Source organism: Hemitrygon akajei, chromosome 23 (assembly GCF_048418815.1).
Source record: "Hemitrygon akajei chromosome 23, sHemAka1.3, whole genome shotgun sequence".
In the NCBI taxonomy this organism is placed as follows: domain Eukaryota; kingdom Metazoa; phylum Chordata; class Chondrichthyes; order Myliobatiformes; family Dasyatidae; genus Hemitrygon; species Hemitrygon akajei.
The window spans coordinates 27,938,213-27,966,212 of NC_133146.1; the positions used below are offsets into that span (position 1 = coordinate 27,938,213).

The window sequence follows — 28,000 nt, forward strand, 5'->3', positions numbered from 1 at the left end:
GGCCTGTGACTGGTGGTGTGCCACAGGGATCAGTGCTAAGTCCATTGTTATTAGTCATCTATATCAATGATCTGGATGATAATGTGGTAAATTGGATCAGCAGAATTTGCTGATGATACAAAGATTGAAGGTGTAGTGGACAGTGAGGAAGGTTTTCAAAGCTTGCAGAGGGATTTGGGTCAGCTGGAAAAATGGGCAGACAAGTGTGAGGTATTGCACTTTGGAAGGACAAACCAAGGTAGAACATACAAGGTAAATGGTAGGAGACTGAGGAGTGCAGTAGAACAGATAAAAAATTCCCTGAAGTGGCATCACAGGTAGATAGGGTCGTAAAGAGAGCTTTTGGTACATTGGCCTTTATAAATCAAAGTATTGAGTATAAGAGTTGGAATGTTATGGTGAGGTTGTATAAGACATTGGTGAGGCTGAATTTGGAGTATTGTGAGCAGTTTTGGTCACCTAATTACAGTAAGGATATTAATAAGGTTGAAAGAGTGCAGAGAAGGTTTACAAGGATGTTGCCAAGACTTGAAAAACCGAGTTACAGAGAAAGGTTGAATAGGTTAGGACTTTATTCCCTGGAGTGTAGAAGAATGAGGGGAAATTATGATGGGTATAGCTAGAGTTAATGCAAGCAGGCTTTTTCCACTGAGACTAGGGGAGAAAAAAACCAGAGGACATGGGTTAAGGGTGAAGGGGAAAAAGTTTAAAGGGAACATTGGGGGGGCTTCTTCACACAGAGAGTGGTGGGAGTGTGGAATGAGCTTCCAGATGAAGTGGTAAATGCAGGCTCACTTTTAACATTTAAGAAAAACTTGGACAGGTACATGGATGAGAGGTGTATGGAAGGATATGGTCCAGGTGCAGGTCAGTGGGGCTAGGCAGAAAAATGTTTCAGCACAGCCAAGAAGGGCCATAATGTTCTATGGTTCTATGGAATCATTAGAACCCAATGGGTCCTCTGATGTCATCAGGTTAGTTGAGGGTGGTGTGAAGGTAGAATAAGCTGCGTGCATGAGTGGTGGATACGGGTTCAATTTCAATGTTTAAGAGAAGTTTGGTAAGTACCTGGATGGGTTGAGTATGGAGGGCTGTGGTCCAGGTTCAAATTAGTGGAAATGGGCTGACTGGGTAGGTCGAAGAGCCTGTTTCTCTGCTGCAGTGCCTTTATGTCTCTAAGACCTGCTATCCTCACACAGTCTCCCCTGTACAAGGGTTTACTCTGGTATCAAAGTTCTTGAAGTTTAACTTTCTTCTGAAATGGCCTAGCGAGCTCCCAATGGTATAAAAACTGCTTCTAGCTGTTCAAGAACAAAGCTCAGCATTGTCTCTTCAGGGCATCCAGCACTGGCCATTAAATATACACACACGCAATGCTGCAGGAACTCAGCAGGTCAGGCAGCATCTATGGAGAGGAATGAACAGCTGATGTTTCAGGCCAAGATCCAGAGCTGATGAAAGATCTCAGCCCGAAATGTTGACTCTTCATTCCACTCCATAGATGCTGCCTGACCTGCTGAGTTCCTCTAGCATTTTGTGTTTGCTCCACTGGACCATCAGCATCTGCAGAATCTCTTGTTTTCAAAACGTATATATCCTGAGTGCACTAGTGCAGATTAATATTTACATTCAAAATTTAGACAAAAATAATTAAATTATGTGATATGTGGCTCCAAGCAGAAAAGACATTTTAACCATATTTTCATAATTTTGCAGACTTCAGGAACAAAGCATCAAAAATGAACTTGCTGGATCAGTCAAGTTTCATTTGAAAGGACCCGTTTTAAAACCAGAAGAGAATGGGGAGCTTGACTTGCACAGGCTGGAACGTCAAAAAGAGTCAAGTCCTTTGATTCAGGAGGTGACGGGTGACATGCTCATAACGTCACATGACCGAAAAACGGTGAATGGGAAGGTGCAGAAACGCTCGGCGTTAATCACAGAGCAAGTGGAGTCAGTGAAGGAGATGCAGGCAGACACCAGGCGGATGGGCGCAGAGGAGCATGGAGCCGGTGGGTTTGGTGTGGAGAAGAAACCAAGCTGGAGCACACCAGAGGGGATTAAATCAGGAACAAACATCAGGGTTGAAGGACCTCTACCAGCAGAACACAAAGCTCAGGTAAAAGAACCTTCCTTCATGTACACGTTATGTTCTAATTAAACAATAATACTTCAGTGTTATCTGTTGGAACCTTGGGTCTATCTTCTTAATCCTCTATAGTTTAGAAGCCAAACTTTGCCTCTGCAAAAGTGATTGTTTTGTGCTTTTATTATTAACTAATTACATTGAGCAATCCCTTTCCTGCCAGATGAGTTCTTCCTAATGGAAGCAAAATAATTCTCCATAAATCTGCTCTGATGACAGGTTTAAAATGAGAAAGGTGTGGCTAAATCAGATCCATTTTGTGAGATTAATGCAAAATCAAGTGTTCCTAGGGATAGACAGATTAACCCCAAGTCTGGAACGCCATTAACAGGTCTCTCGGAAGAAAGATAACCCACAGAAATAGTACCCATCTCACTCCTGTCTCAGTCCTCTACTCACTCATTTACGTAGTCGACTATGGTTAGCCATCGCCAAAGGAAAACTGAATGTACAGTCTAACAAGATATGATGAATTCCTTGTATTTGAACAAAAGCAGATTCAGACGTCTGATAATTATAGGTGTTAATAATCATTCATGGCTTAATTAGATATGTATATATCATTGAACCATCTGCTAAAATATGGCAGGATTATAGTCCTGTGCATTTTATTGTTGTCAGCAGTGAATTAATTAGTCTTTTGGGAACTGTTCTTTGCTTCTAAGTGATATTTGGCATACATCTTAAGTGTTTTACCTGCAGAGATATCATGACGTATAGCCCATGGCTTTCTTTCAAACTGATGTGCTAGCTTTAGTTTGCTCAAGGAAGTTCACATTTAATACAGCTATCCAGATTAAACTGAAGGAGAAGTGGAAAATGTTAACTTGAACTGGAAAATATTACATTTACTATTCCAGTAATATACTCCAGCTAATTTTATTGCACTATAGAACCATAGAACACCACAGCACAGAAAAACAGCCATTTGACCCTTCTAGTCTGTGCCGAAACTTTATTCCGCTAGTCCCATTGACCTGCACCCAGTCCATAACCCTCCAGACCTCTCCCATCCATGTATCTATCCAATTTATTCTTAAAATTTAAGAGTGAGCCCACATTTACCACGTCAGATGGCAGCTCTTTCCACACTCCCACCACTCTCTGAGTGAAGAAGTTTCCCCTAATGTTCCCCCTAAACCTTTCCCTGTAACTCAACTACTGAAGACCCAGCAACATCCTAGTAAATCTTCTCTGCACTCTTTCATTCTTACTGATATCCTTCCTATAATTAGGTGACCAAAACTGTATACAATACTCCAATTTTGCCTCACCGATGTCTTATACAACCTCACCATAACATCCCAACTCCTATACTCAATACTTTGATTTATGAATGCCAGGATGCCAAAAGCCTTCTTTACAACCCTGTCTACCTGTGATACCACTTTCAGGGAATTATCTATTTGAACTCCTAGGTCCCTTTGTTCCTCTGCAGTCCTCAGTGCCCTACCGTTTACTGTGTATGTCCTATCTTGATTTGTCCATCCAAAATGCAACAGCTCACACTTGTCTGCATTAAACTCCATCTGCCATTTTCTGGCCCATTTGTCCAGTTGGTCCAGATCCCTCTGCAAGCTTTGAAAACCTTCCTTGCTGTCCACAACACCTCCAATCTTAGTGTAATCAGCAAATTTGCTGATCCAATTTACCACATTATCATCTAGATCATTGATATAGACAACAAACAACAATGGTCCCAGCACAGATCCCTGAGGCACACCACTAGTCACAGGCCTCCAATCTGAGAAGCAATCATCCACTACCACTCTCTGTCTTCTCCCACACTGCCAATTTCAAATACAGTTTACAACCTCTCCATGGATACCTAGTGTCTGACCCTTCTGAACTAACCTCCCATGTGGGACCTTGTCAGAGACCTTCCTAAAGTTCATGTAGACAACATCCACAGCCTTTCCTTCATGTACTTTCTTGGTCACCTCCTTGAAAAACTCTACAAGATTCGTTAAACACTATCTACCATGCACAAAGCCATGCTGACTATCCTTAATCAGCCCTTGGCTGTCCAAATACTTGTATATCCGATCTCTCAGAACACCTTCCAATAATTTACCTACTACTGATGTCAGGCTCACTGGCCTGTAATTACCTGGTTTACTTTTTGAGCCTTTTTTAAACAACGGAACAACATGAGCTACCCTCCAATCCTCTGGCACCACACCTGTGGCTAAGGACATTTTAAATATTTCTGCCAGTGCTCCTGCAATTTCTACACTAGTCTCTTTCAAGGCCCGAGGAAATATCATGTCAGGCCCGGGGGAATTATCTACCTTTATTCGCTGTAAGGCAGCAAGCACCTCCTCCTCTTTAATCTCTATATGTTCCATGACACTACTGCTTGTTTCCCATCCTTCCATATACATTATGCCAGTTTCCCAAGTAAGTACTGATGCAAAAATACTGTTTAAGATTCTCCCCCCATCTCGTGACGCTCCACACATAGACGGCCACTCTGATCTTCCAGGGGACCAATTTTGTCCCTTACTATCCTTTTAATATGCTTGTAGAAACCCTTCAGGTTTACCTTCACATTATCTGCCAAAGCAACCTCATGTCTTCTTTTCGCCTTCCTGATTTCCTTCTTTAGTATTTTCTTTTATTTTCTATACTCTTCAAGTACCTCATTTGTTCCTTGTTGCCTATACCTCTTTCTTTTTCTTAACCAAATCACCAATATCCCTTGAAAACCAAGGTTCCCTATGCCTGTTAACTTTGCCTTTAATCCCGTCAGGAACATGAAACTCTTCACTCTCAAAATTTCGCCTTTGAAGGCCTTCCACTTACTGAACACATCCTTGCCAGAAAACAACTTATCCCAATCCACTCGTCCTAGATCCTTTCTCATTTCCACAAAATTGGCCCTTCTTCAATTTAGAACCTCAACTCGAGGACCAGACCTGTCCTTATCCATAATTAATTTGAAACTAATGACATTATGGTCACTGGACCCGAAATGTTCGCCTACACATACTTCTATCACCTGACCTGTCTGGTTCCCTAATAGGAGATCAAGTATTGCATCCTCTCTTGTAGGTACCTCTATATATTGATTTAGAAAACTTTCCTGAACACATTTGACAAACTCCAAGCCATCTAGCCCTTTCACAGTGTGGGAGTCCCAGTCAATATGTGGAAAGTTAAAATCCCCAACTATTACAACTTTCTGTTTCTTACACCGGTCTGCTATCTCTCTACAGATTTGCTCCTTCAATTCTCTCTGACTATTGGGCGGTCTATAATACAATCCTGTTAGTGTGGTCACACCTTTCCCGTTCCTCAGCTCCACCCATATGGCCTCTGTAGACAAGCCCTCCGGGCTGTCCTGTCTACACACAGCTTTGTGATATTTTCCCTGACTAGTAATGCCACTCCTCCCCCTTTCATCCCTCCCCTCTATCACGTCTGAAACAACAGAACCCCGGAATGTAAAGCTGCCAGTCCTGCCCCTTCTGCAATCAAGTCTCACTAATAGCAATAATGTCGTAATCCCACGTGCCAATCCACGCCCTAAACTCATCTGCCTTACCTACAATACTCCTTGCATTGAAATAGATGCACCTGAGAATATTTCTATCATGTACAAACCTTTGATTTCTGTCTATACATGCGGTCCTCGTATGACCATTATCCTCCTCCACCTCACTATCTGCTCTAACACTCTGGTTCCATTCCCCCTGCAAATCTAGGTTAAATCCCCCTGGACCAGCACTAGCAAACCTATCTGCAAGGATGTTAGTCCCCCTGCAGTTCAGGTGCAAACCGTCCCATCAGAACAGGTCCCACCTTCCCTGGAACAAAGCTCAATTGTCCAGAAACATGAAGCCCTCCCTCCTGCACCATCTCCCTAGCCACGTATTTAGCTCCATTATTTTCCTATTTCTAGTCTCATTAACATGTGGCACGGGTAGCAATCCTGAGATTGCAGCCCTGGAGGTCCTGTCCTTCAACTTTGTACCTAACTCCCTAAACTCTCTTTGCAGGACCTCCTCCTACTTCCTATCCACGTCATTGGTCCCTACATGGACCATGACATCTGGCTGCTCACCCTCCCTCCTGAGAATACCGAGAACTTGATCCATGATATTGCAGACCCTGGCACCAGGGAGGCAACAGACCATCCAGGATTCTCAATCTCTCCCACAGAACCTCTTATCTGTCCCCCTAACTATCAAATCCCCTATCATTACTGCTCTCCTCTTTTCCCTCCTTCCTTTCTGAGCTGAGGGTCCAGTCTTGGTGCCAGAGACGCAATCACTACAACTTGTCCCTGGTAGGTCATCCCCACCAACAGTATCCAAAACGGTATACTTATTGTTGATGGGAACGACCACAGGGGTGCTCTGCTCATTCTGTGTATTCCTCTTCCCTCTCCTGACAGTCACCCAGCTACCTGCCTCCTGACTTTTAGGGGTGACTGTCTCCCTGAAACTCCCGTCTATTTCTGCCTCTGCCTCATGAAAGTTCATCCAGCTCCAACTCCAGTTCCCTAACTCGGTTTGACAGGAGCTGCAGCTGGATGCACCTTTTACAGGTGTAGTCATCAGGGACAATTGTGCTGTCCCTGACTTCCCACATACTGCATATGGAGCATTTGACCGCCCTAACTGTGCTGCTTCCATTTACCTACTCCTAAGTTAATTAAATTAATTAAAGGAACTTACCCAGCCTTACCTCACTGGGAGCAAACTCGTCCTCAGCCTCTGCTCACAGAAGCCTCTCGAGCCTAAGCCTCAAAGCTCCACTCCTACCCTGATCCACTCACACACTGGCAGCTCCTCGCTAATATGTCACTCATGAACTTTATAGAGTTAAAGTCTGCTCCTGGTAACACATGCTTATGTTAGAATCCTAATCCCCAAATTCCTAAAGTTTTTCTTTCAAAAGCTGTAGTGAGCAGATCTAATTGCCTGGAGAGAACTACTGACCTTGACCAACTCACAAAAAGCTGCATTCATTGGGAAAGAAAGTGTCTGCCTTGGTCACTTAAATAGTGAAATATTTGGGTGAGGTGATTAAGTTTGCAGTTATTTGGAAACATCCGAGGAGCTGCCATGGCAACTTTGATGGGTTGTATATTGTTCTTTCCTTTAAAGAAGAGTTTTAGTTGTTGGTCTCAGTCACTGATGCAACTATATGAAACCTAGTACCCAATGATCGGTCAGTCCTGTGGGGGGCAGGCTAGGTAAGTGTATGTATGTATATCTGTTTTTATCAGCTATGACGCTATATCAGACATCCCACCCTGCAAAAAATCATTTCAGGGAGTTAGCACCCGCCCCCCAACAACCCCATATCTCCCCCCCCCCCCCCCCCCAGTTGACCTCCAAGGGTGTATGTAATACTTTGTTTAGTGATTTTGTCTAATCTGTAAACCAAGTTGGGTATATGCAGAAAATGTGACATTAAAATATGTACTTAAATTATATTATCATGGAGTCAATTTTTATTCTATTACAACTTAAACCAAGTCTACAGGGAGTTTGGCCTCATCACATAGGACATCAATAGAGTAGCTCCTTAGCAGCTAGCCAGCTAGTTTAAATAACGTTAGCGATGCTCATGAACGAATGACATCTGTTAAACTCACCCCAATATGTCTTTTACATTTTAACCCACCATGGGCAATAGAAAAGTCATTGTTTTTGAGGTCGACTGTAAAGCCCGCCCACAGAGAAAACTGATAGGTCTACTTAGCACAAAGAGAGACCAATCAGGATGCTCCCTCTTGCCCTCGCTCTCGCTCTTCCTCTTCCACTCCCTCTCCCTCTCAAAAAAAATCGATTTCCGGGATATTGTATATAATTTGCGGGTGTCAGGGAGCCGCTATCGATATGCGAAGACTCTTGGAACTTCGGGAAGAGGTGGGATGTCTACAACATGCCATTTCTTAACATAGATAGATAGATAGATACTTTATTCATCCCCAAGGGGAAATTCAACTTTTTGTGCTAACGTGATGTGCTAACGTGCCTCAATTAGGTACTTGGGGAGAATGAGTCTAGTGTGGAAGAGGAGTTTGCCACAGTCAGGGTGCTTCACCACAGGGTGATGCTGAAGGTATCCATACTGTCCTGGCTTGTTGTGTATCGCTTGGAAAAGGTTTTGAACTGTGACTGTCTTCTTGTCCAGACTGCAATATTTGGACTTTTTTGAGCTCAAGCATGTCTTTCACAAGCTCCTTCAAGTATGTAAAAAATAAAAGAGAGATGAGAGCAGAAATAGGACCACTAGAAAATGAAGCAAGAGAAATAATAACAGGAGACAAGGAGATGGCAAATGAACTAAATGAGAATTTTGCATCAGTCTTCACTGTGGAAGATGCTAGCAGTGTGCCAGGTGTTGTAGTGTGTGAAGGAAGAGAAGTGGGTGCAGTTACTATTACAAGGGAGAAGGTGCTCAAAAAGCTAAGGACCAAAACGTACGTAAGTCACCTGGACCAGATGAACTGCCCCCTAGGATTCTGAAGAGGTAGCATTAGAGATTGTGGCAGCATTAGAAATGATCTTTTAAAAAACATTGGACTCTGGCATGGTGCTAAAGGACAGGAAAATTGCAAAAGTCACTCCCCACTTTAAGAAAGGAGGAAGGCAGCAGAAAGGAAATTATAGACCAGTTAGCCTGACCTCAGTGGTTAGGAAAATGTTAGGGTCAATTGTTAAGAATGAGGTGATAGAGTGATGGAGTACTTGGTGACACAGGACAAGATAGGACAAAGTCAGCATGGTTTCCTTAAGGGAAAATCCTACCTGACAAACCTGGAATTCTTTGAGGAGATTACAAGTACGTTTGTAGGATAGATAAAGGGGATCCAGTGGATGTTGTATATTTGTACTTCCAGAAGGCCTTTGACAAAGTACCACACATGAGGCTGCTTACCAAGTTAAGAGCCCATGGTATTACAGGAAAGTTGCTAAAATGTTTAGAGCATTGGCAGATTGGAAGAAGGCAGTGAGTGGGGATAAAAGCATCCTTGTCTGGTTGGCTGCCAGAGACCAGTGGTCCACAGGGCTCGGTTTTGGGACCATTTCTTTTTATGCTGTATATAAATGATTTAGATGATGAAATAGATGGCTTTGTTGCCAAGTTTGCAGATGATAGGAAGATTGGCAACAATACACTGGACCTGGTTTATACCGATATTACTAGTGCATACAGGGCTTTATCCATGCTTTCACATGGACTGTATGACTACCTGTCTTTATTTCTAATCTAAGCATAAAGATCAGTGATGAGGAAAGCAAAATCAATTACCAAGTCAGTGACAGTATGGCCCGAAGGAGGTGTCTCACAGCTTCAAGTCTGCTTCGAGTGCACAGATTTGAACCTATTTCCATGCCAAGCAACACGATGTTTGGGAATTGACTTGGAGGAATACACCACCACGGTCATGCACTATATCAAATACTGTGTAGATAAAGTCACCAGCAATAAAAATATTTGTATTCCCAAATCAGAAACCATGGGTGAAGAACAAAGTCTGGAGCCCTCTCAGGGCTCGAGATGCTGCTGCACACAACAAAGCCAGGTCAAACCTTAAAAGAGGCATTAAAACCACCAAGTACAGATACAAGCAACAGTTGGAGACACACTTCAATAATGTCACCAACCCCCGACACATGTGGAAAGCCATCAGGTCCATCAGTAACCATAAAGGAAAGGACTCCTCTCCTGCAAAAAGCAACACCATACTAGCTGAGGAGCTAAACAATTTCTTTGTTCCATTTGATAAGGAGAACAATGAACCAGTGATAAAGGCCTTGACACCCGAGGAAGACACAGCGCTGACACTGAGTACACAGGGCGAGACGTACTCTGCAGCAGCACCAACACACAGAGAGCAGCTGGACTAGACAGCATACCAGGCAGGTCCTCAATGACCAGCTAGCAGAGGCTTTTACTGAAATCTATAACCTCACTCTGTCCCGTGCTATGATCCCCGCATGCTTCAAAGCATCAACCATCATACCAATCCCAAAGCAGTTGGCGGTAACATGCGTCAACAGCTACAGGCTGGTTGCCCTCACTCCCAAAGCTGCCAAGTACCTGCAGAGACTGGTTATGTCCCACATTAATATCGCCATCCCTGCTATTCTGGACCAGCATCAGTTTGCCTCTAAGGCAAACAGATCAACCGAGGATGCTCTCCACACCGTAGTGGAACACTTGGAGCATAAAGACACCTGCGCCAGAATGCTTTTTATTGACTACTGTTCTACCTTCTTGGAGCTCTCTTGGATCACCAACACCTCCTTGATAGTAGGGAAGGCTCACTAGCACTTATACTATCTTAGAAGTTTAGAGAGCAAATCTGCCTGAAAACCTGCTGGTAAACTTTTATTGATATGCTGTTGAGAGTATATTGACCTACCACGTGACAGTACGATACACTAGTTGCAACAACATTACCAGAAGGTACTTCAATGAGTGATCAAAACTGCACAGAACACCACTGGGACACAACTACCGGGTAGGGAAATAATCTACAACTCACATGGTTCAAGGTGGGCTCTCAATATCGTGATGGACTTATCCCACCCCAGTAATCACCTGGTCAATCTCCTACCAACCAGCAGCTGATACAGGACATCTCTGCACGGACATCCAGACTGAGAAACAGCTTTCTCCCCAGAGTTATTGTACAAATGAATATCGCCCACCCCATAGGTACCACTGTCAGTCTCTAAATCCAATTAATGGACATTTGCAATATCTGGGTTGAAATGGGGCAATTATCTTCCTTTCAGAGCTCTTTGTTTTTTTTTAAATTTCAGTTTTAATTCTTGATGCTATTTTATAGTTAATCATTGTATATTATAACATGTGCCTGTGCAATGGGACAGACACTGTTTCTTTAATGTTAGACTTGTTTGTTTTTAATTTGTAACTTAGGTGTCGCTCTAGATAACTTGGGTGTTATTTTTAATTTAGTCAGTGTGTTTTTAGGAGCTGAATTCCCAGTATGCTGCTTTGCATTGATGGAGTAGCACTGCAATTGTTGCCCTGAGCAAGAACAATAATGTTGTAATAAATAGCCCTTATACCCCTCCCATCCAAATCCTTATCCACAAATCAAAGTCATATTCACCATTTCTGCTGGCAAAATGGTGAATGTGCTCCAAATCCTTATCCACAAATCAAAGTCACATTCACTGTTTCTGCTGGCAGCTCATTCCACACCCTTACCACTCTTTGAGTGAAGAGGCTCACCCTCGTGTTTCCCTTAAACATTTCACCTTTCACCCTTTACCCATGACCTCTGGTTCTAGTCTCGCCTAACCTCAGTGAGAAAAGCTCACTTGCAATCACCCTATCTATACCCTCATAGCTGTGATGAAAATATATCCACTGAATTCAGACCTGTTGAATTGTTTGTGATTATGGGGCCACGCCTGAGCTAAACCATCACCTACCCTCTCTCCAAACGCACACATACGAGAGCTCAACTGGTATGAAGTTGGCAGCCCTTGCTACACAACAAGGGGTTTTATTTTTTCACATATGTTAAACTGTGTAATCTTCCTATTTCTGGCCTCTTAAGCGTGTGGCACAGGTAGCAATCCTGAGATCACAATGCTAGAGGTCCTATCCTTTAACTTACACCTAACTCCCTGAACTCACTTTGCAAAGCCTCATCACTTGTCCTACTCATGTCTTTGGTGCCTACATGGACCACGACCTCTGGTTGCTCACCCTCCCACTTACGCAGAGGACTCGATCCAAGATGCCCCAAGAGGCAACGTTCCATTCAGGAATTTCATTCTCGTCTACAGAACCTTCTCTCTGTTCCCCTGTCTAACGAATCCCCTATCACCACAGCTTGCCTCTTCTTCTCCTCTTCCCTGCTGAGTCACAGAACCAGATTCAGTGCCAAAGACCTGATCACTGTGACCTTCCTCTGTCAGGTCATCCCCCCCAACGCCACCCAAAGTTGCTGAGGGGGGTGGCCACAGGGGTACTCTGCACAACCCCTTTCCCCATCCTGACTATCACCCGGTTTCCTGTGTTCTACACCTTGGATGTAAGTACCTCTCAAATGTGCATCACCCATTCAGCCTCCCAAGTGATCCAGAGTTCATCCAGTTCCAGCTCCAACTCCTTAAAGCAGTTTGTTAGAAGTTGCAGCTGGATGCTCTTCTTGCAGGTGAAATTGTCAGGGACACTGGAGGTCTCCCTGCCTTCCCACATCCCGCAAGAGGAGCAGTTGACTATTTTGTCTCGCACCCTGCTGTTCTCACTATGAAAATATAAAGAAGGAAACAATAAATAAACTGGGGGGGAAAAGTCCATCAAACTTTACAGCAAACAGAAAGCATGTTCTGACTACTGCTGCACTCTTGGGTGGTGAGTAAACTTTGGCATTATTTCGACTTTTTGGTTGATTTTCCTTAAGCAAGAGAAATAATAACAGGAGACAAGGAGATGGCAAATGAACTAAATGAGAATTTTGCATCAGTCTTCACTGTGGAAGATGCTAGCAGTGTGCCAGGTGTTGTAGTGTGTGAAGGAAGAGAAGTGGGTGCAGTTACTATTACAAGGGAGAAGGTGCTCAAAAAGCTAAGGACCAAAACGTACGTAAGTCACCTGGACCAGATGAACTGCCCCCTAGGATTCTGAAGAGGTAGCATTAGAGATTGTGGCAGCATTAGAAATGATCTTTTAAAAAACATTGGACTCTGGCATGGTGCTAAAGGACAGGAAAATTGCAAAAGTCACTCCCCACTTTAAGAAAGGAGGAAGGCAGCAGAAAGGAAATTATAGACCAGTTAGCCTGACCTCAGTGGTTAGGAAAATGTTAGGGTCAATTGTTAAGAATGAGGTGATAGAGTGATGGAGTACTTGGTGACACAGGACAAGATAGGACAAAGTCAGCATGGTTTCCTTAAGGGAAAATCCTACCTGACAAACCTGGAATTCTTTGAGGAGATTACAAGTACGTTTGTAGGATAGATAAAGGGGATCCAGTGGATGTTGTATATTTGTACTTCCAGAAGGCCTTTGACAAAGTACCACACATGAGGCTGCTTACCAAGTTAAGAGCCCATGGTATTACAGGAAAGTTGCTAAAATGTTTAGAGCATTGGCAGATTGGAAGAAGGCAGTGAGTGGGGATAAAAGCATCCTTGTCTGGTTGGCTGCCAGAGACCAGTGGTCCACAGGGCTCGGTTTTGGGACCATTTCTTTTTATGCTGTATATAAATGATTTAGATGATGAAATAGATGGCTTTGTTGCCAAGTTTGCAGATGATAGGAAGATTGGCAACAATACACTGGACCTGGTTTATACCGATATTACTAGTGCATACAGGGCTTTATCCATGCTTTCACATGGACTGTATGACTACCTGTCTTTATTTCTAATCTAAGCATAAAGATCAGTGATGAGGAAAGCAAAATCAATTACCAAGTCAGTGACAGTATGGCCCGAAGGAGGTGTCTCACAGCTTCAAGTCTGCTTCGAGTGCACAGATTTGAACCTATTTCCATGCCAAGCAACACGATGTTTGGGAATTGACTTGGAGGAATACACCACCACGGTCATGCACTATATCAAATACTGTGTAGATAAAGTCACCAGCAATAAAAATATTTGTATTCCCAAATCAGAAACCATGGGTGAAGAACAAAGTCTGGAGCCCTCTCAGGGCTCGAGATGCTGCTGCACACAACAAAGCCAGGTCAAACCTTAAAAGAGGCATTAAAACCACCAAGTACAGATACAAGCAACAGTTGGAGACACACTTCAATAATGTCACCAACCCCCGACACATGTGGAAAGCCATCAGGTCCATCAGTAACCATAAAGGAAAGGACTCCTCTCCTGCAAAAAGCAACACCATACTAGCTGAGGAGCTAAACAATTTCTTTGTTCCATTTGATAAGGAGAACAATGAACCAGTGATAAAGGCCTTGACACCCGAGGAAGACACAGCGCTGACACTGAGTACACAGGGCGAGACGTACTCTGCAGCAGCACCAACACACAGAGAGCAGCTGGACTAGACAGCATACCAGGCAGGTCCTCAATGACCAGCTAGCAGAGGCTTTTACTGAAATCTATAACCTCACTCTGTCCCGTGCTATGATCCCCGCATGCTTCAAAGCATCAACCATCATACCAATCCCAAAGCAGTTGGCGGTAACATGCGTCAACAGCTACAGGCTGGTTGCCCTCACTCCCAAAGCTGCCAAGTACCTGCAGAGACTGGTTATGTCCCACATTAATATCGCCATCCCTGCTATTCTGGACCAGCATCAGTTTGCCTCTAAGGCAAACAGATCAACCGAGGATGCTCTCCACACCGTAGTGGAACACTTGGAGCATAAAGACACCTGCGCCAGAATGCTTTTTATTGACTACTGTTCTACCTTCTTGGAGCTCTCTTGGATCACCAACACCTCCTTGATAGTAGGGAAGGCTCACTAGCACTTATACTATCTTAGAAGTTTAGAGAGCAAATCTGCCTGAAAACCTGCTGGTAAACTTTTATTGATATGCTGTTGAGAGTATATTGACCTACCACGTGACAGTACGATACACTAGTTGCAACAACATTACCAGAAGGTACTTCAATGAGTGATCAAAACTGCACAGAACACCACTGGGACACAACTACCGGGTAGGGAAATAATCTACAACTCACATGGTTCAAGGTGGGCTCTCAATATCGTGATGGACTTATCCCACCCCAGTAATCACCTGGTCAATCTCCTACCAACCAGCAGCTGATACAGGACATCTCTGCACGGACATCCAGACTGAGAAACAGCTTTCTCCCCAGAGTTATTGTACAAATGAATATCGCCCACCCCATAGGTACCACTGTCAGTCTCTAAATCCAATTAATGGACATTTGCAATATCTGGGTTGAAATGGGGCAATTATCTTCCTTTCAGAGCTCTTTGTTTTTTTTAAAATTTCAGTTTTAATTCTTGATGCTATTTTATAGTTAATCATTGTATATTATAACATGTGCCTGTGCAATGGGACAGACACTGTTTCTTTAATGTTAGACTTGTTTGTTTTTAATTTGTAACTTAGGTGTCGCTCTAGATAACTTGGGTGTTATTTTTAATTTAGTCAGTGTGTTTTTAGGAGCTGAATTCCCAGTATGCTGCTTTGCATTGATGGAGTAGCACTGCAATTGTTGCCCTGAGCAAGAACAATAATGTTGTAATAAATAGCCCTTATACCCCTCCCATCCAAATCCTTATCCACAAATCAAAGTCATATTCACCATTTCTGCTGGCAAAATGGTGAATGTGCTCCAAATCCTTATCCACAAATCAAAGTCACATTCACTGTTTCTGCTGGCAGCTCATTCCACACCCTTACCACTCTTTGAGTGAAGAGGCTCACCCTCGTGTTTCCCTTAAACATTTCACCTTTCACCCTTTACCCATGACCTCTGGTTCTAGTCTCGCCTAACCTCAGTGAGAAAAGCTCACTTGCAATCACCCTATCTATACCCTCATAGCTGTGATGAAAATATATCCACTGAATTCAGACCTGTTGAATTGTTTGTGATTATGGGGCCACGCCTGAGCTAAACCATCACCTACCCTCTCTCCAAACGCACACATACGAGAGCTCAACTGGTATGAAGTTGGCAGCCCTTGCTACACAACAAGGGGTTTTATTTTTTCACATATGTTAAACTGTGTAATCTTCCTATTTCTGGCCTCTTAAGCGTGTGGCACAGGTAGCAATCCTGAGATCACAATGCTAGAGGTCCTATCCTTTAACTTACACCTAACTCCCTGAACTCACTTTGCAAAGCCTCATCACTTGTCCTACTCATGTCTTTGGTGCCTACATGGACCACGACCTCTGGTTGCTCACCCTCCCACTTACGCAGAGGACTCGATCCAAGATGCCCCAAGAGGCAACGTTCCATTCAGGAATTTCATTCTCGTCTACAGAACCTTCTCTCTGTTCCCCTGTCTAACGAATCCCCTATCACCACAGCTTGCCTCTTCTTCTCCTCTTCCCTGCTGAGTCACAGAACCAGATTCAGTGCCAAAGACCTGATCACTGTGACCTTCCTCTGTCAGGTCATCCCCCCCAACGCCACCCAAAGTTGCTGAGGGGGGTGGCCACAGGGGTACTCTGCACAACCCCTTTCCCCATCCTGACTATCACCCGGTTTCCTGTGTTCTACACCTTGGATGTAAGTACCTCTCAAATGTGCATCACCCATTCAGCCTCCCAAGTGATCCAGAGTTCATCCAGTTCCAGCTCCAACTCCTTAAAGCAGTTTGTTAGAAGTTGCAGCTGGATGCTCTTCTTGCAGGTGAAATTGTCAGGGACACTGGAGGTCTCCCTGCCTTCCCACATCCCGCAAGAGGAGCAGTTGACTATTTTGTCTCGCACCCTGCTGTTCTCACTATGAAAATATAAAGAAGGAAACAATAAATAAACTGGGGGGGAAAAGTCCATCAAACTTTACAGCAAACAGAAAGCATGTTCTGACTACTGCTGCACTCTTGGGTGGTGAGTAAACTTTGGCATTATTTCGACTTTTTGGTTGATTTTCCTTAAGTACAAGCTGTTATGGTACAAATGAAAAGAAAGCATGTTAAACTTTACAGGTCTTCCGTTCTGTATTTTGATGCACAATTCTTCTCCTGTCTTTCCTGTACTGTTTTTTTCCCATTAATTCAGCCTGCTTAGTTTGTTAAAATGAATTATTTTAAATGTTCACAGTTGGCCTGATATGAAAATGCATGTTAACAAGTTTGGTGTGGTGCAAAACTGCTGACAAAAATAATCCGCAATGGTGATGCATTTCAGTAATAATCCTCTGGCTTTAGCTAGCTGAGAGGGGTGACAGGACCTTCAGTGAATGTGAGATTCCTTTGTAAGGATGGACCTGAATTTCAAGGCCATGTTTCTCATAAGTCATTTGGAAGCTTGGTGAAGTAATTAGGAAATGGGCAAAGACTGAGGAAAACCAGTGGCCTTCCTTCATACCAAAACTTTATGGGGTCATGAGATCCAAATCCTACCTGCTCGAACCATGAATTGGGTGGGCTGCATCATTGGAGGTAGAGAATATCCCATGCTAGAGGAGAGGGAGGGGCTTCTGCTGTAAAGGGATGCTTCCAGGAAGGTTGCTGGGGAGCAGAAGGGGGTTTCTCGTTCCAGGCTTCACTGTTGGTGTTGGTGGGAGTCGGGATAGAGGAGGTGAAGGGAATGGAACGATGTCACAGAGCAAAGTCAGGCAGTGTCTAGCTAAGCAATTTGCAAACAAATGCGGCTTTGCCAAGTAAGTAAAATTTGAAACCAAATGAAGGATTTGGAATATTCCACAACTGCTTCAGTCAACTTTGCAAAGTACTTAGTGGCACTATCATTGCTCATGTGTCACTGAGCCTGCCTTCCTGATTCATTATCAATAGTGTCTTCTCTTATCAGATGTGTAAGTGCAAGTAATTAGCGGTTCCTTTTTCAGTGAGGAGTTCTGGCAACTTGTAAGCTATCTAACTACAAAGTATAATTCAAGCAGCATTTGCCTTTAACAGGACCCTGATGCCATTGTATTTGTAAATCATCTGAAGTTCTATTTATATGAATATTTTTAAAGTTTTACTTGTTGAGAAAAGCAAAAATGCCACAAGGCTAGGGTTGCCAACTTTAGTTTATGAATAATCTTTAATGTAATGTCACATGACCACTTGTCTGCAACTCAACTTGTCCTCTCAACCTGGCTTACAGAGCCCGACCATCTCTCGACAACTAGAAAGCAAATTTACTAATTTTTTAATTTGGATAATTTTCTCTTCTATTTTATGTATTGCATTGAACTGGTACTGCTAAGTTAACAAATTTCACGTCACATGCCGATGATAATAAACCTGGTTCTGATTCTGTTATTCAGGCAGCCATTTTCCCCAAAACATAAAGCCCACATGACTTTTCTCCATCTGTTGATTGCAGAAGTGGTATGCAGACATACCTTTTGACTGGTGAGGAATCCAGGGCTGTTGTGAAGGACAGGCAATGCTGTTCTCAAGGGATGCATGTAAATATGAAATGCTGATTTATGATAATGGTGTGCTCAACAGGCTGTGCTCATAGGGATGTGAATTCCGATGTTAAAATCATGCCCTAATTTTCACGTAATACACCCTTTAGGAAGAGGATGCTAAAACAGTCCCTGAAGAGATGGTTACGGAAGAGCAGTTCTTCGATGAAGATGGAAATGTTGTCACCAAAAAAGTAATGCTGCAACTGACCCATTTTTTTTTTGTTAAATGAATATTTTCAAGTTTTGCTCGTGAACTGGGGCTGAAACCATCAAGCGCATATTTTTTAAAACTCTTGAATTTCCTTTCAATCCCCTTCCTCTTCTCTTAGGTAACCCACACTGTGGTGAAGCGCCTTCTTTTGCCTTCGAGCAGGGACTGTGATGCTAATGAACTGGAAAGGGAAGGGCAAGGCGATGAGGAGGGTGCCAAGTGTTTTGGATGTGATTTCATGGGAGAGGAGGTTTGCAGCTGCATTAAAAAAAAGAATGAGAATAACAGCAGAATTATTTATTAGGTGCTTGTGATGATGGGAGATGGGCTTCCCAGGAGACAAATAGGAGCAGCGAACATAAGCTCTAAATTCTTTCCCAAACCAAATTAGTAGTTGTCCCAGTGGAGGTTAAGAATGTCTTTAATATGATGGCAGTTGAAAGTGCAGTGTAGCTCCAGTTTGGGCAAATGCTTCTTGCTGAAATTGACCTAAAATTTTCTTATTGCTGCATACAACCAGAATGAAAAAGTCTTTCACTGAACTCTATAGCCCTTCAGGCTTTCAAGCCCATTAGTCTTTCAGACATCCTTCCAATTGTCCCACACGCTGGCCCTTTCCCCATAGTTCTGCACTGTTTCCAGATACATCATCAGTTACCTCCATTGAATATTAAGAAGCAAAACCACCAACTTGTCTATAAATTAGTTGCAAATCAGCATTGTTCTTTGTAAATGAGTACCATGAATATAAATTCCAATGCTGCAACAAAAACCAATATCTCTGGTATAAATGTGTAACTAGTAACCTGGAACTAAGTCTTACGCAGGGGAGGGACTTACTTAGTTAAGTAACATTAATTAGTTGCCAAATCTCTTTTTATAATGGGATAGTGTTTGCAGATTCACAAATTCGTTACACTACAGATGGTGGGGTACTCAATGCAGAGTGTGTGGTAGCTCTGTGATAAAGCAATCCATCCAGTCCCCTATGCAGACACTCATCCCTTAACCTTGCAGTTACCTATCCAGCTACCTTTTGAGTGCAACAATTGAATTTCCCACCATCGCCACCCTTGGCAGTGCGTTCCAAACCCTAACCAGGCTGCAGAATAAAGATTTCACTCGTATTACTTTTGCTGCTGGTTTGCGGATATTGACGCTGTAGCACAGCAATCAGCGCCACGCTTTACAGCGCAAGATTGGCGATCAATTCCTGCTGCTGTCTGTAAGGAGTTTGTATGTTCTCTCCGTGACCACGTGGGTTTCCTCGGGGTGCTCCAGTTTTCTCCCACATTCCAAAAATGTACAGTTAAGGTCAGTGAGTTTATGGGCTTGTTATGTTGGCACCGGAAGCATGGCAACACTTGCAGGCTGCCCCAGCACAATCGATGCTCACTTGATTTGACACAAATGACACATTTCAATGCAGGTTTCAATGTAGATGTGACAAATAAAGCCAATCTTAAAAATGTTATCAGCCCTCTCAAGCCTGCACCTGCAATATTCTGTACAGAAATGATTTCCCTGCATAAGGAGGGATTTACTTACAATATTTGCAACAAGATGAGTGCAACAAAGTCTTGCGAGATGGCTTCCTGGAATGTGGGGATTACCCCGGGACCATAGTTTAAGAGATTGGGCCCATTCTCTCTAGATTTTAGACAAGTGAGGGAGATCTTCGCTGAAGCATACAAAATTCTCGAAGGTCTTGATAGTGTAGACGTAGGAGTTTCTCAAACCATGGGTAACTGTCTCAGAAAAGGGGTCAGGAAGCAGGGGAAGCTCAATTGTAGGTATATTCAAGACAGATATCAGAAATTATTTGAATATGTGGGGTTAGTACAAGAACCCGGCACTGAGGTAAAAGATAGCAATATTCTGACTGATTACTGAAGCAAGCAAATGGCCTACCACTTATGTTTCCTTATTTTAAATTGTTACTGTAAGATGACAAAACAAAATTCTCAACACCAGTTTTCAATCACTCCTTATTTACCCATTAAATCAGCCTGTCCATATTGCTTTGAAATCTGTTACTGTCCTCACAGTTCTCTGCACTTACCACCAGTCTCTCACTTTCTGATAGTTCTGAATCCTTTTCAATGTAGTGTTGGCACAATGTTAATGAGCAGACTTCCCTGCTAGTTTCCTTTTGGCTATTGGGTAAAAACCAGTATTTGTATTTTCAATATTTGAAGTGGAAAGAGTTCTAGTAGTGCATTACAGGATTATGTCCACAGTAAATAAAATCCAAGCTTATGTTTCTGCAGAATTTTCATTCACCTGAATGATTTGTTTGGATGAGGATGGAGGGGTTTGTATTATTTTGGGAACTGACTTTCCTTGTCTTGCAGCTAATGGTTAATTCTGCTCTGTCTGGAATTGTTTGCTGAGTATTTGAAATGTTTTTAAGGTGCTCTGACACTAAAAGTGCTTCCCGTAACAAACTGACTTTCTCTCACAATGTACCTGTATTTGCCACTTAGATAAAGGCCTCAGCTTACATCTCCAACTTCTAAAGCCTTTCTTACAGACTGGTCAACGTAGTAAAAAAGAATGTATTGTTTGGACTATTTCCATTTTTAAAAAACTACATCTGATACTCATCCTGATCTTAATGTGAATATTGTCCTTACATCATTTGATATGCTTCAAAGGTTTAGGAGTTGGGTGATGAATGTTGATGTGTGAATAATTGAAATAATTTATATTGGCTGACATCACTATTCACTGGCTTTTGTTAAATGCACCATCACAGTAATTCCAAAATGGAACATTTGTAGATATGAAGTTGTCCCAGATTACTGGGGAAGCTTCCATTCAGATCTCCATCTTGTGTGGTGATTCTCCTAACACGCTTTGGCTTTTTCTGTCACTGACCTTGCTCTGCTAACTGACACCTGACTCTTCTTGCAGAATCTTCTCTTGCTGCTTGCATAAACTGAAATTGTTCATGTGGGATATAAATTATATTTTTTAAAATACTGCTTACAGTCTTTTTCACTCAAGATACTAACATTTAATACTTTTATAGCAGGAATTTCATTCGAGAAGCCAATGCAACTATCCCAGTTTTTTTTTTTGGGGCTATTCAGAAACCAAAGTATTTATTTTTACCTTGGCAGGTTGAAGGATATAAAGTTGTCAGAGTGAAAAAGGAGACAATTCGACAGGCAGACAAGAAGACTCATTAATATTGTGTTGGAGACAAAATGGAGCTTCAGGTATAGTACTCCTGTTAGGGTTTTGTATAAAACTGCTTTACAATTCACAGCAGGGAAGAATGCCAGTGCTTAGTGTTACGTTGTGACATGGAACTGAACAACTTTGCTCATAGATGAGCCACTTTGCTTTTTATTAGAGTGTGACTGTCAATTGGCAATTGTTTTGAAAATGCAAAACAATTTAAATTATAAACTTATAAATTAAAAGTTGAAGGAATTTTAAAAATTCAGATTTGAATGTCAATTTTTTATTCTAATCATTAAAAGTTCAAAGGTTCATTTATTACCAAAGTATATATGCAGAATACAATTCTGAGATTTGTCTTCTCCAGATAGCCACAAAACAAAGCAAAACCATGGCAATCATTCAGAGAGAAACGTCAAACCCACCCCCCACGCACAAAAAAGAACAACATCCCGATCATCAACCCCCCCCAAACCTCCCTCCCCCACACAAAATGCAACAAGAAGATCAACACACCACTCAAAATAAACTAACCGAACGCAACAAGATCATCAACCCCATCCCCTTACACAATGAAACAGAAAGGACTGGGCAAAAAACATAGAATATAAAAACCATACAAATGGAAAAAGTCCACAATCCATAAACAAATGCTGCAAATGCTCGGCTGATCAGTCGGTGTCTGTGTTGAAAGAAGCAGAGTTAACTTTTAAGGTTGATAGCTGTCATTGGCTCTGGCTTCAGTCAGACTGTATTTCATGTGCTTAATGCTTCTGATGCACCCTGTGTCAGTCTGCCCTTCGTATTTCCCACAATGGCTCACCCCATTACAGTACTGGTAGTGTCCACTGTAAGAAGTACCAGCCGTTGAGCAAGATTTTACCTGCTCTCTTCAAGAGGCTCCAAGAAGAGGGCAATGGTCGATGCTGATTGCTCAATAAACATTACTAGGATAGATAATAAGGTTATTTTCGCATTGCTGCTTTGGGAATTTGCTCTGTGTACATTGGCTACCTCCTATTCCTGTGACCGTAATTCAATCAGTTCTAAAGCTCTTTGGGCTGTGAAAAACAGTATATAAATACAAGTTTGTCTGTCTTTTACAGGAACACGTTTTGCTACTGCCAGTATCCAGGAGGAAAAGGCTGGAAGAGAGGAGCCGACTGCAGATGAAGTGTGTGCCTGCTGCTTTCACACATTAAAAGCATGGTTTAGATACAACAGGATATTTTAATTTAGCATGAGCAACTTTAAAACCGCATGGGAAATCACTTTCATTCGTTGATCTGAAGAGAGTGCAATTGGCGCACCAAGTGACACAGGCGCTTTCAGTATGAGTGACTTTTCACTGTCAGTGTGCCATCGAGCAGAGATTTTCTGTAGCGCCTTTGATACCTTTCCTGTGACCGAGGATGTTGACAGCAAATCATAATGTATCCAGTTCCAGCAAGGAGTGTACAAATCACTGATTATTCACAACATCTAGCCTTATAATTTTCTTGAACCCATGGTGTCAGGGTATAAAAAAATTACTTGCTTATTTAAAAAAAAATAAAAACACACATCAAAAAAATCATAAATGGTTTTGCTGTACATAAAGAACTCTGTAAAAAAAAAAAATTATGATCAGGTGGCGTTTTTGGAAGAAACGCAAATGTGCTCTCCAAGCACTTCAACAGTTTTAGTGTCTGATTCACGCTTTCGAAGTTGATTCCACCTACTAAAGCGTTTTGAGTGTGACTCCACGATTTCTTGTACAATTAATAGAAAAGGTATAATCTTTGTATATGCAAAAACACTGGCTTCATTTTAAGATAGCTTTCTTTCAGACTACACTGCAGAATTTAAAAATGATTTTGAAAAATGTAATTCTGTGAAAAATAATCTCAAAACAAGGTTTCTTCAGACTACCACTATTTTGATGCATGTGTCCCTCATTTGAATTAAACATTTTTTTCTAAGTTTGGAGACACTGTTGAATATAACACACTTTATCACATATTTCCCTTTTATTCTTTCTTGCTTTTTTTTATAACTAAATGATCTTAAAAGATGCCATACGTTATGCAAAGGGGAAATGTTTCAAGTTCTTGCTTCTAGAGGGATTTATGCTTGCAATTCAATAGTTGAACTAATTCTCTTGCAAGCACAGTATTAAATGAGTTGAAACAATGAAGTTGTACATGCTTGTAGACTGGCAAAATGCTGTAAAATTATTACTATATCATGTGTATTGGCAATAAGATGTAGAAGTCTTTCCATAAGCCGATCATCTGTAATCTTTTTTTTTAGCAGTGTAATAATAGGTTGCTAAGGCCTGCTGTGGTTAAAAGGACATTCTACATTTCAGTTTGGTGAACTATTCTCCTTTGTTGATTATATTCATATGAAAACATTAAGCAGCCACTGAAGCTAGCTCTTATAACATATGTATGAAAACAAAACTCCACTGAATGATCTAATTGATTATTCAAGCAACAATAAATTGTGTTAAATCACTAACCTTCTGTGCATTTTCTTAGAAAGTGTTTCTTTCATGCCTATTCCAGTGGGCTGCATTTCATGTTTCTTTGGTCAGATTGTCAGGGTGGCCTCTGTTGATGCTTTCAGTATTTGTACATGTGACGCGCTCCTTAGTTAATCTGTTGATCTTGGAATAATTTCAGCAAAGTGCTCTGTTGCCAGTGTGTCCCAGATGACCCAGATAAGGGAGTGTGCTGCCTATTAATTTTAAATTTGGCTCTTCAGCCCTCTACTCACTTTAGTTTAAAGTCTCCTATTCCAGTGTTCAAGGTCACAGACAGAAGAGAAGTTATCAGCTTGCTCTTTATGTAAAATATCCTGTCGTTTGTAGAGGTGAAACTAGCTGATTCCTCCTTTAAAATAATTAACTCTTTTATATTTTAACAACAAATCTTCATCTCAGTCACAGTTGCGATCACACCTTTTTGTGCAAACAATATAAACTTTCTGTTAAGTTAATCATTCAGTAGAGTGTAAGACTGATTAAAGCAGGAAATACATTTAACTGTCAAGCCAAACAAAGGCAGTGATATCCTGAACACAAGAGATACTGCAGATGCTGGAAATCCAGAGGAACAAACACAAAATGCTCAAGGAACTTGGAAGGTCAGGCAGCATCTATGGAGAGGAAGACAGTCAACATTTCTGGCCAAGAACACAGTAATATCCTGAACTTTGCTTTCACAGCTGCAGAGCTATTCAGAAACATTTGTCCAATGTATACATTATCAAAAGATTAATTGAACATGAAAGCTTTGTGTATAGAATCTGAAATGTACAGTGTTGAAAAGATATTATTTAACCGAATTTGATGCAGAATTTCTGATGAGTAATAATAAGACTATTATTCCTCAGCTAAGGTGAAGGGAGTGTAATAACTTTACCTGGATTGATGCTGAAACCCATGGTTGTTAGTGAATTTGTGCTCCATCATAGGATTCACTGACTTAACATTCTCAGCATAATCTGTCAATGTCAAACAAGTGACAAAAACTGAAAAAAATGAGAGAATGAAATGAAATTTATACATTTTTAACAATGTAACTAAACTATAAAACAGCTCAACAATCAATCTAAAAGTTTTTTGTGTAATTCTCTCACAATCCCAAATTCATCATCATTATGTGCCGTATCATATAATCCTGGTCTTTATGACTGTGATTGTTCTTGACAAATGTTTCTACGGAAGTAGTTTGCCATTGCCTTCTGGGAGTCATTGATAATGACTCCAGCCATTATCAATACATCTCAGAGAGTGTCTGCCTGACGTCAGTGGTTGCATAACCAGGACTTGTGATACGCACCAGCTGCTCATACGACCATCCACTATCAGCTCCCATGGCTTCACAGGACCCTGATCGAGCGGCTAAGCAGGTGCTACACCTTGCCCAAGGATGACCTGCAGGCTACCAGAGGGAAGGGGTGCCTTTTACTTCCTTTGGTAGAGACGCATCTCCACCCTGCCACCCAAATCCAAAATCACTTGTTTTAAAAAAAAAGAACCTTTTACTTTTATAACAATATCTCAATATACATGTCAACAGCTGGTTATCCCAATCTTCATTTTGTTCTCCAAGCTGTAAAAAATGGTATTGGTTCTGAAGTTTCTCGCTGTCATAAACTGATTCCTAATAGCAACAGACAGGGAAAGTTCAGATGGAGATTAAGAGGTCTTTGTGGACAATTTCCTCAAGGCCTTTAAAAAGTTTTGAGGTATGATGCTCCTGTAATTGTGATGTTGAGTATACAGTAACTGATCAGACAGCTGATCTTGTGCATGAACTTTATAAACTAATCTGTACACTTTTTCAAAAGTAAGGCATCCCTGCTCAAAGCCTAGGTCATTTCATAAATCTAGAGGAATAATGGCATTCTCACATCTCCATAGCATGCCCTAACTGGATCCTTTGAAATGTAACTATATTTTTCATTGCAAGAGAAAATGGTCATTTTGTGCCAGTATCAAAGGGGCAAATGAGTAGTTGCACAGCTCCCTTGGCTGTCATTAGAGAAAGCAAACATGAAGTCACAGTATCTTGTTTATCACTGTAAAAAAAAAAGGTAGGAAAATGAGTGGGGTCTATGACCCCTTGAGCCTCCTCTACTATTCAACATGATCATGGCTGGTCTTGTCCTCTTGGCCACAGCTCCATCTCTTGTTCTACATAAAACTTGATTCCAATATAAGCAAAAAAAAAGAATGGTTTTAACACCATGTATTGGAGACACAGAGACTGTAGATGCTGGATTTCAAGCAAAGAATGAATTGCTGAAGGACTTCAGCGGACCAGGCAGCAACTGCTGGATGCAGGTGAAGACGCAGTTCTTGACCTGAAATATCAAGAGTTCCTTCCCCCTCTCCCCACACCCCCCACAGATGCTACTCAACTTGATAAGTTCCTCTAGCTGTTTTCTGCACAGTTACTGAAGATCAAAGTACAAACACTTGAAATTTCAGTGGCATTATCAGCACTGAGCCAGACGACCATCAATACTTTGAAGTCAATGTTGACCTGAAACAGGTCCAACCACAACAGTACTGGGACTGCAACTGCAGATCAGATGCCAGCATCCTGCAGTGATGCTCACCTGCTGCGTCACCAAAGACGATCCGCCATCCTCAAGGTCAGGACAGAACACACTCCACTCTCAACCTGTGTGGTTTCCACATCTTTCGGTATGTTTGTAACTATTTGTGCCAAAACAATTATTTGACAAACAACAGACACAAAACAAACTCAGCAGGTCAAGCAGCATCTATGGAAAAGAGTAAACAGTCGATATTTTGGACTGAGATTATTTGGACTGGTGAAGGGTCTCAGCCCGAAACATTGACTATTTACTTTTTTCCATAGATGCCGTCTGACCTGCTGAGTTCTTCCAGTGTTTTGTGCATGTTGCTCGGATTTCCAGCATCTGGATGTGATTGCAATAAATGATTATTACACTGTGTTGGATTGTACAGAAGAATTATAGAGGTGATAGTGGTAAATCACCTTCTTATACTTTATATCCTATGGTGAAACTCCCACAGTGTCTTCGGCTAGGGAGTTCCAAAATTTGTACCAGGGAATGGGTACTAAAAATGTTAAAAGTAACAGAAAGTCAAAAGACCATAAGATATAGGAGCATAATTAGGCCATTTGCCCATTGAGGTTGCTGCTACATTTCATCATGGCTGATCTATTTCACTCTCAGCTCCAATCTCCTGCCTTCTCCCATATCCTTTCAAGCCCTGACTAATCAACTTCTGCCTTAAATATACTCAATGACTTGACCTCCACAGCGTGCCTGTGGCAATGAATTTCACAAATTCACCACTCTCTGGTAAAGGAATTTCTCCTCATTTCCATTCTAAAAGGACACCCCTCTATTCTGAGGCTGTGTCCTCAGGGCTTAGACTCTCCCACCATCAGAAGCATCCTCTCCACATTCACTCTATCAATACCTTTCAATATTTGATGGATTTCAACGAGGTCACCCTTCTTTCTTCTGAATTCCAGTGTGTAGAGGCCTAGAGCCATCAAACACTCCTCACACGAAAAGCTTTTCAATCAATCCCAGAATCATTTTTGTGAATTCCCTTTGAACCCTCTCCAATGTCAGCTCATCCTTTCTTAGATGAGGTCCAAAACTGCCCACAATACTTCATGCAAGGCCACACCAGTGCCTTATAAAGCCCACTGTTACATCCTTACTTTTATATCTAGTCCTCTCAAAATGAATGCTAACATCGCATTTGCCTTCCTCATCACTGACTCAAACTGCAAATTAACCTTAGGGAATCCTCCACGAGGACTCTCAAGTCCCTTTCAACCTTAGATTTTTGAATTTTCTCTCCATTTAGAAAATAGTCTATGCTTTTATTTCTTCGACCAAAGT

The 28,000-nt window shown here is 41.9% G+C and overlaps 1 protein-coding gene and 1 long non-coding RNA gene across 32 annotated transcripts in view; one reads left to right on the forward strand and one right to left on the reverse strand.

The window, feature by feature from the left end:
• The window catches only part of ank3b (ankyrin 3b), a 634,594-nt gene extending 610,497 nt beyond the window's left edge, over positions 1 to 24,097 (forward strand). For 28 of the 30 annotated variants that reach the window (XM_073027286.1, XM_073027283.1, XM_073027300.1 and 25 more), the window contains 5 exons: positions 1,717 to 2,119; positions 18,303 to 18,386; positions 18,525 to 18,656; positions 21,532 to 21,630; positions 22,702 to 24,097. In XM_073027286.1, coding sequence (XP_072883387.1) covers positions 1,717 to 2,119; positions 18,303 to 18,386; positions 18,525 to 18,656; positions 21,532 to 21,600 — 688 coding nt within the window. In that variant the 3' untranslated portion in view covers positions 21,601 to 21,630; positions 22,702 to 24,097. The remainder of the gene's footprint in view (positions 1 to 1,716; positions 2,120 to 18,302; positions 18,387 to 18,524; positions 18,657 to 21,531; positions 21,631 to 22,701) is intronic. The other 2 variants (XM_073027292.1, XM_073027296.1) reach the window with 2 other exon arrangements.
• The window catches only part of LOC140715307 (uncharacterized), a 113,669-nt gene extending 89,319 nt beyond the window's left edge, over positions 1 to 24,350 (reverse strand). For both annotated transcript variants that reach the window (XR_012096102.1, XR_012096103.1), the window contains exon 1: positions 24,099 to 24,350. This is a non-coding gene — a long non-coding RNA (uncharacterized lncRNA). The remainder of the gene's footprint in view (positions 1 to 24,098) is intronic.
• Between the last annotated feature and the right edge of the window lie 3,650 nt (positions 24,351 to 28,000).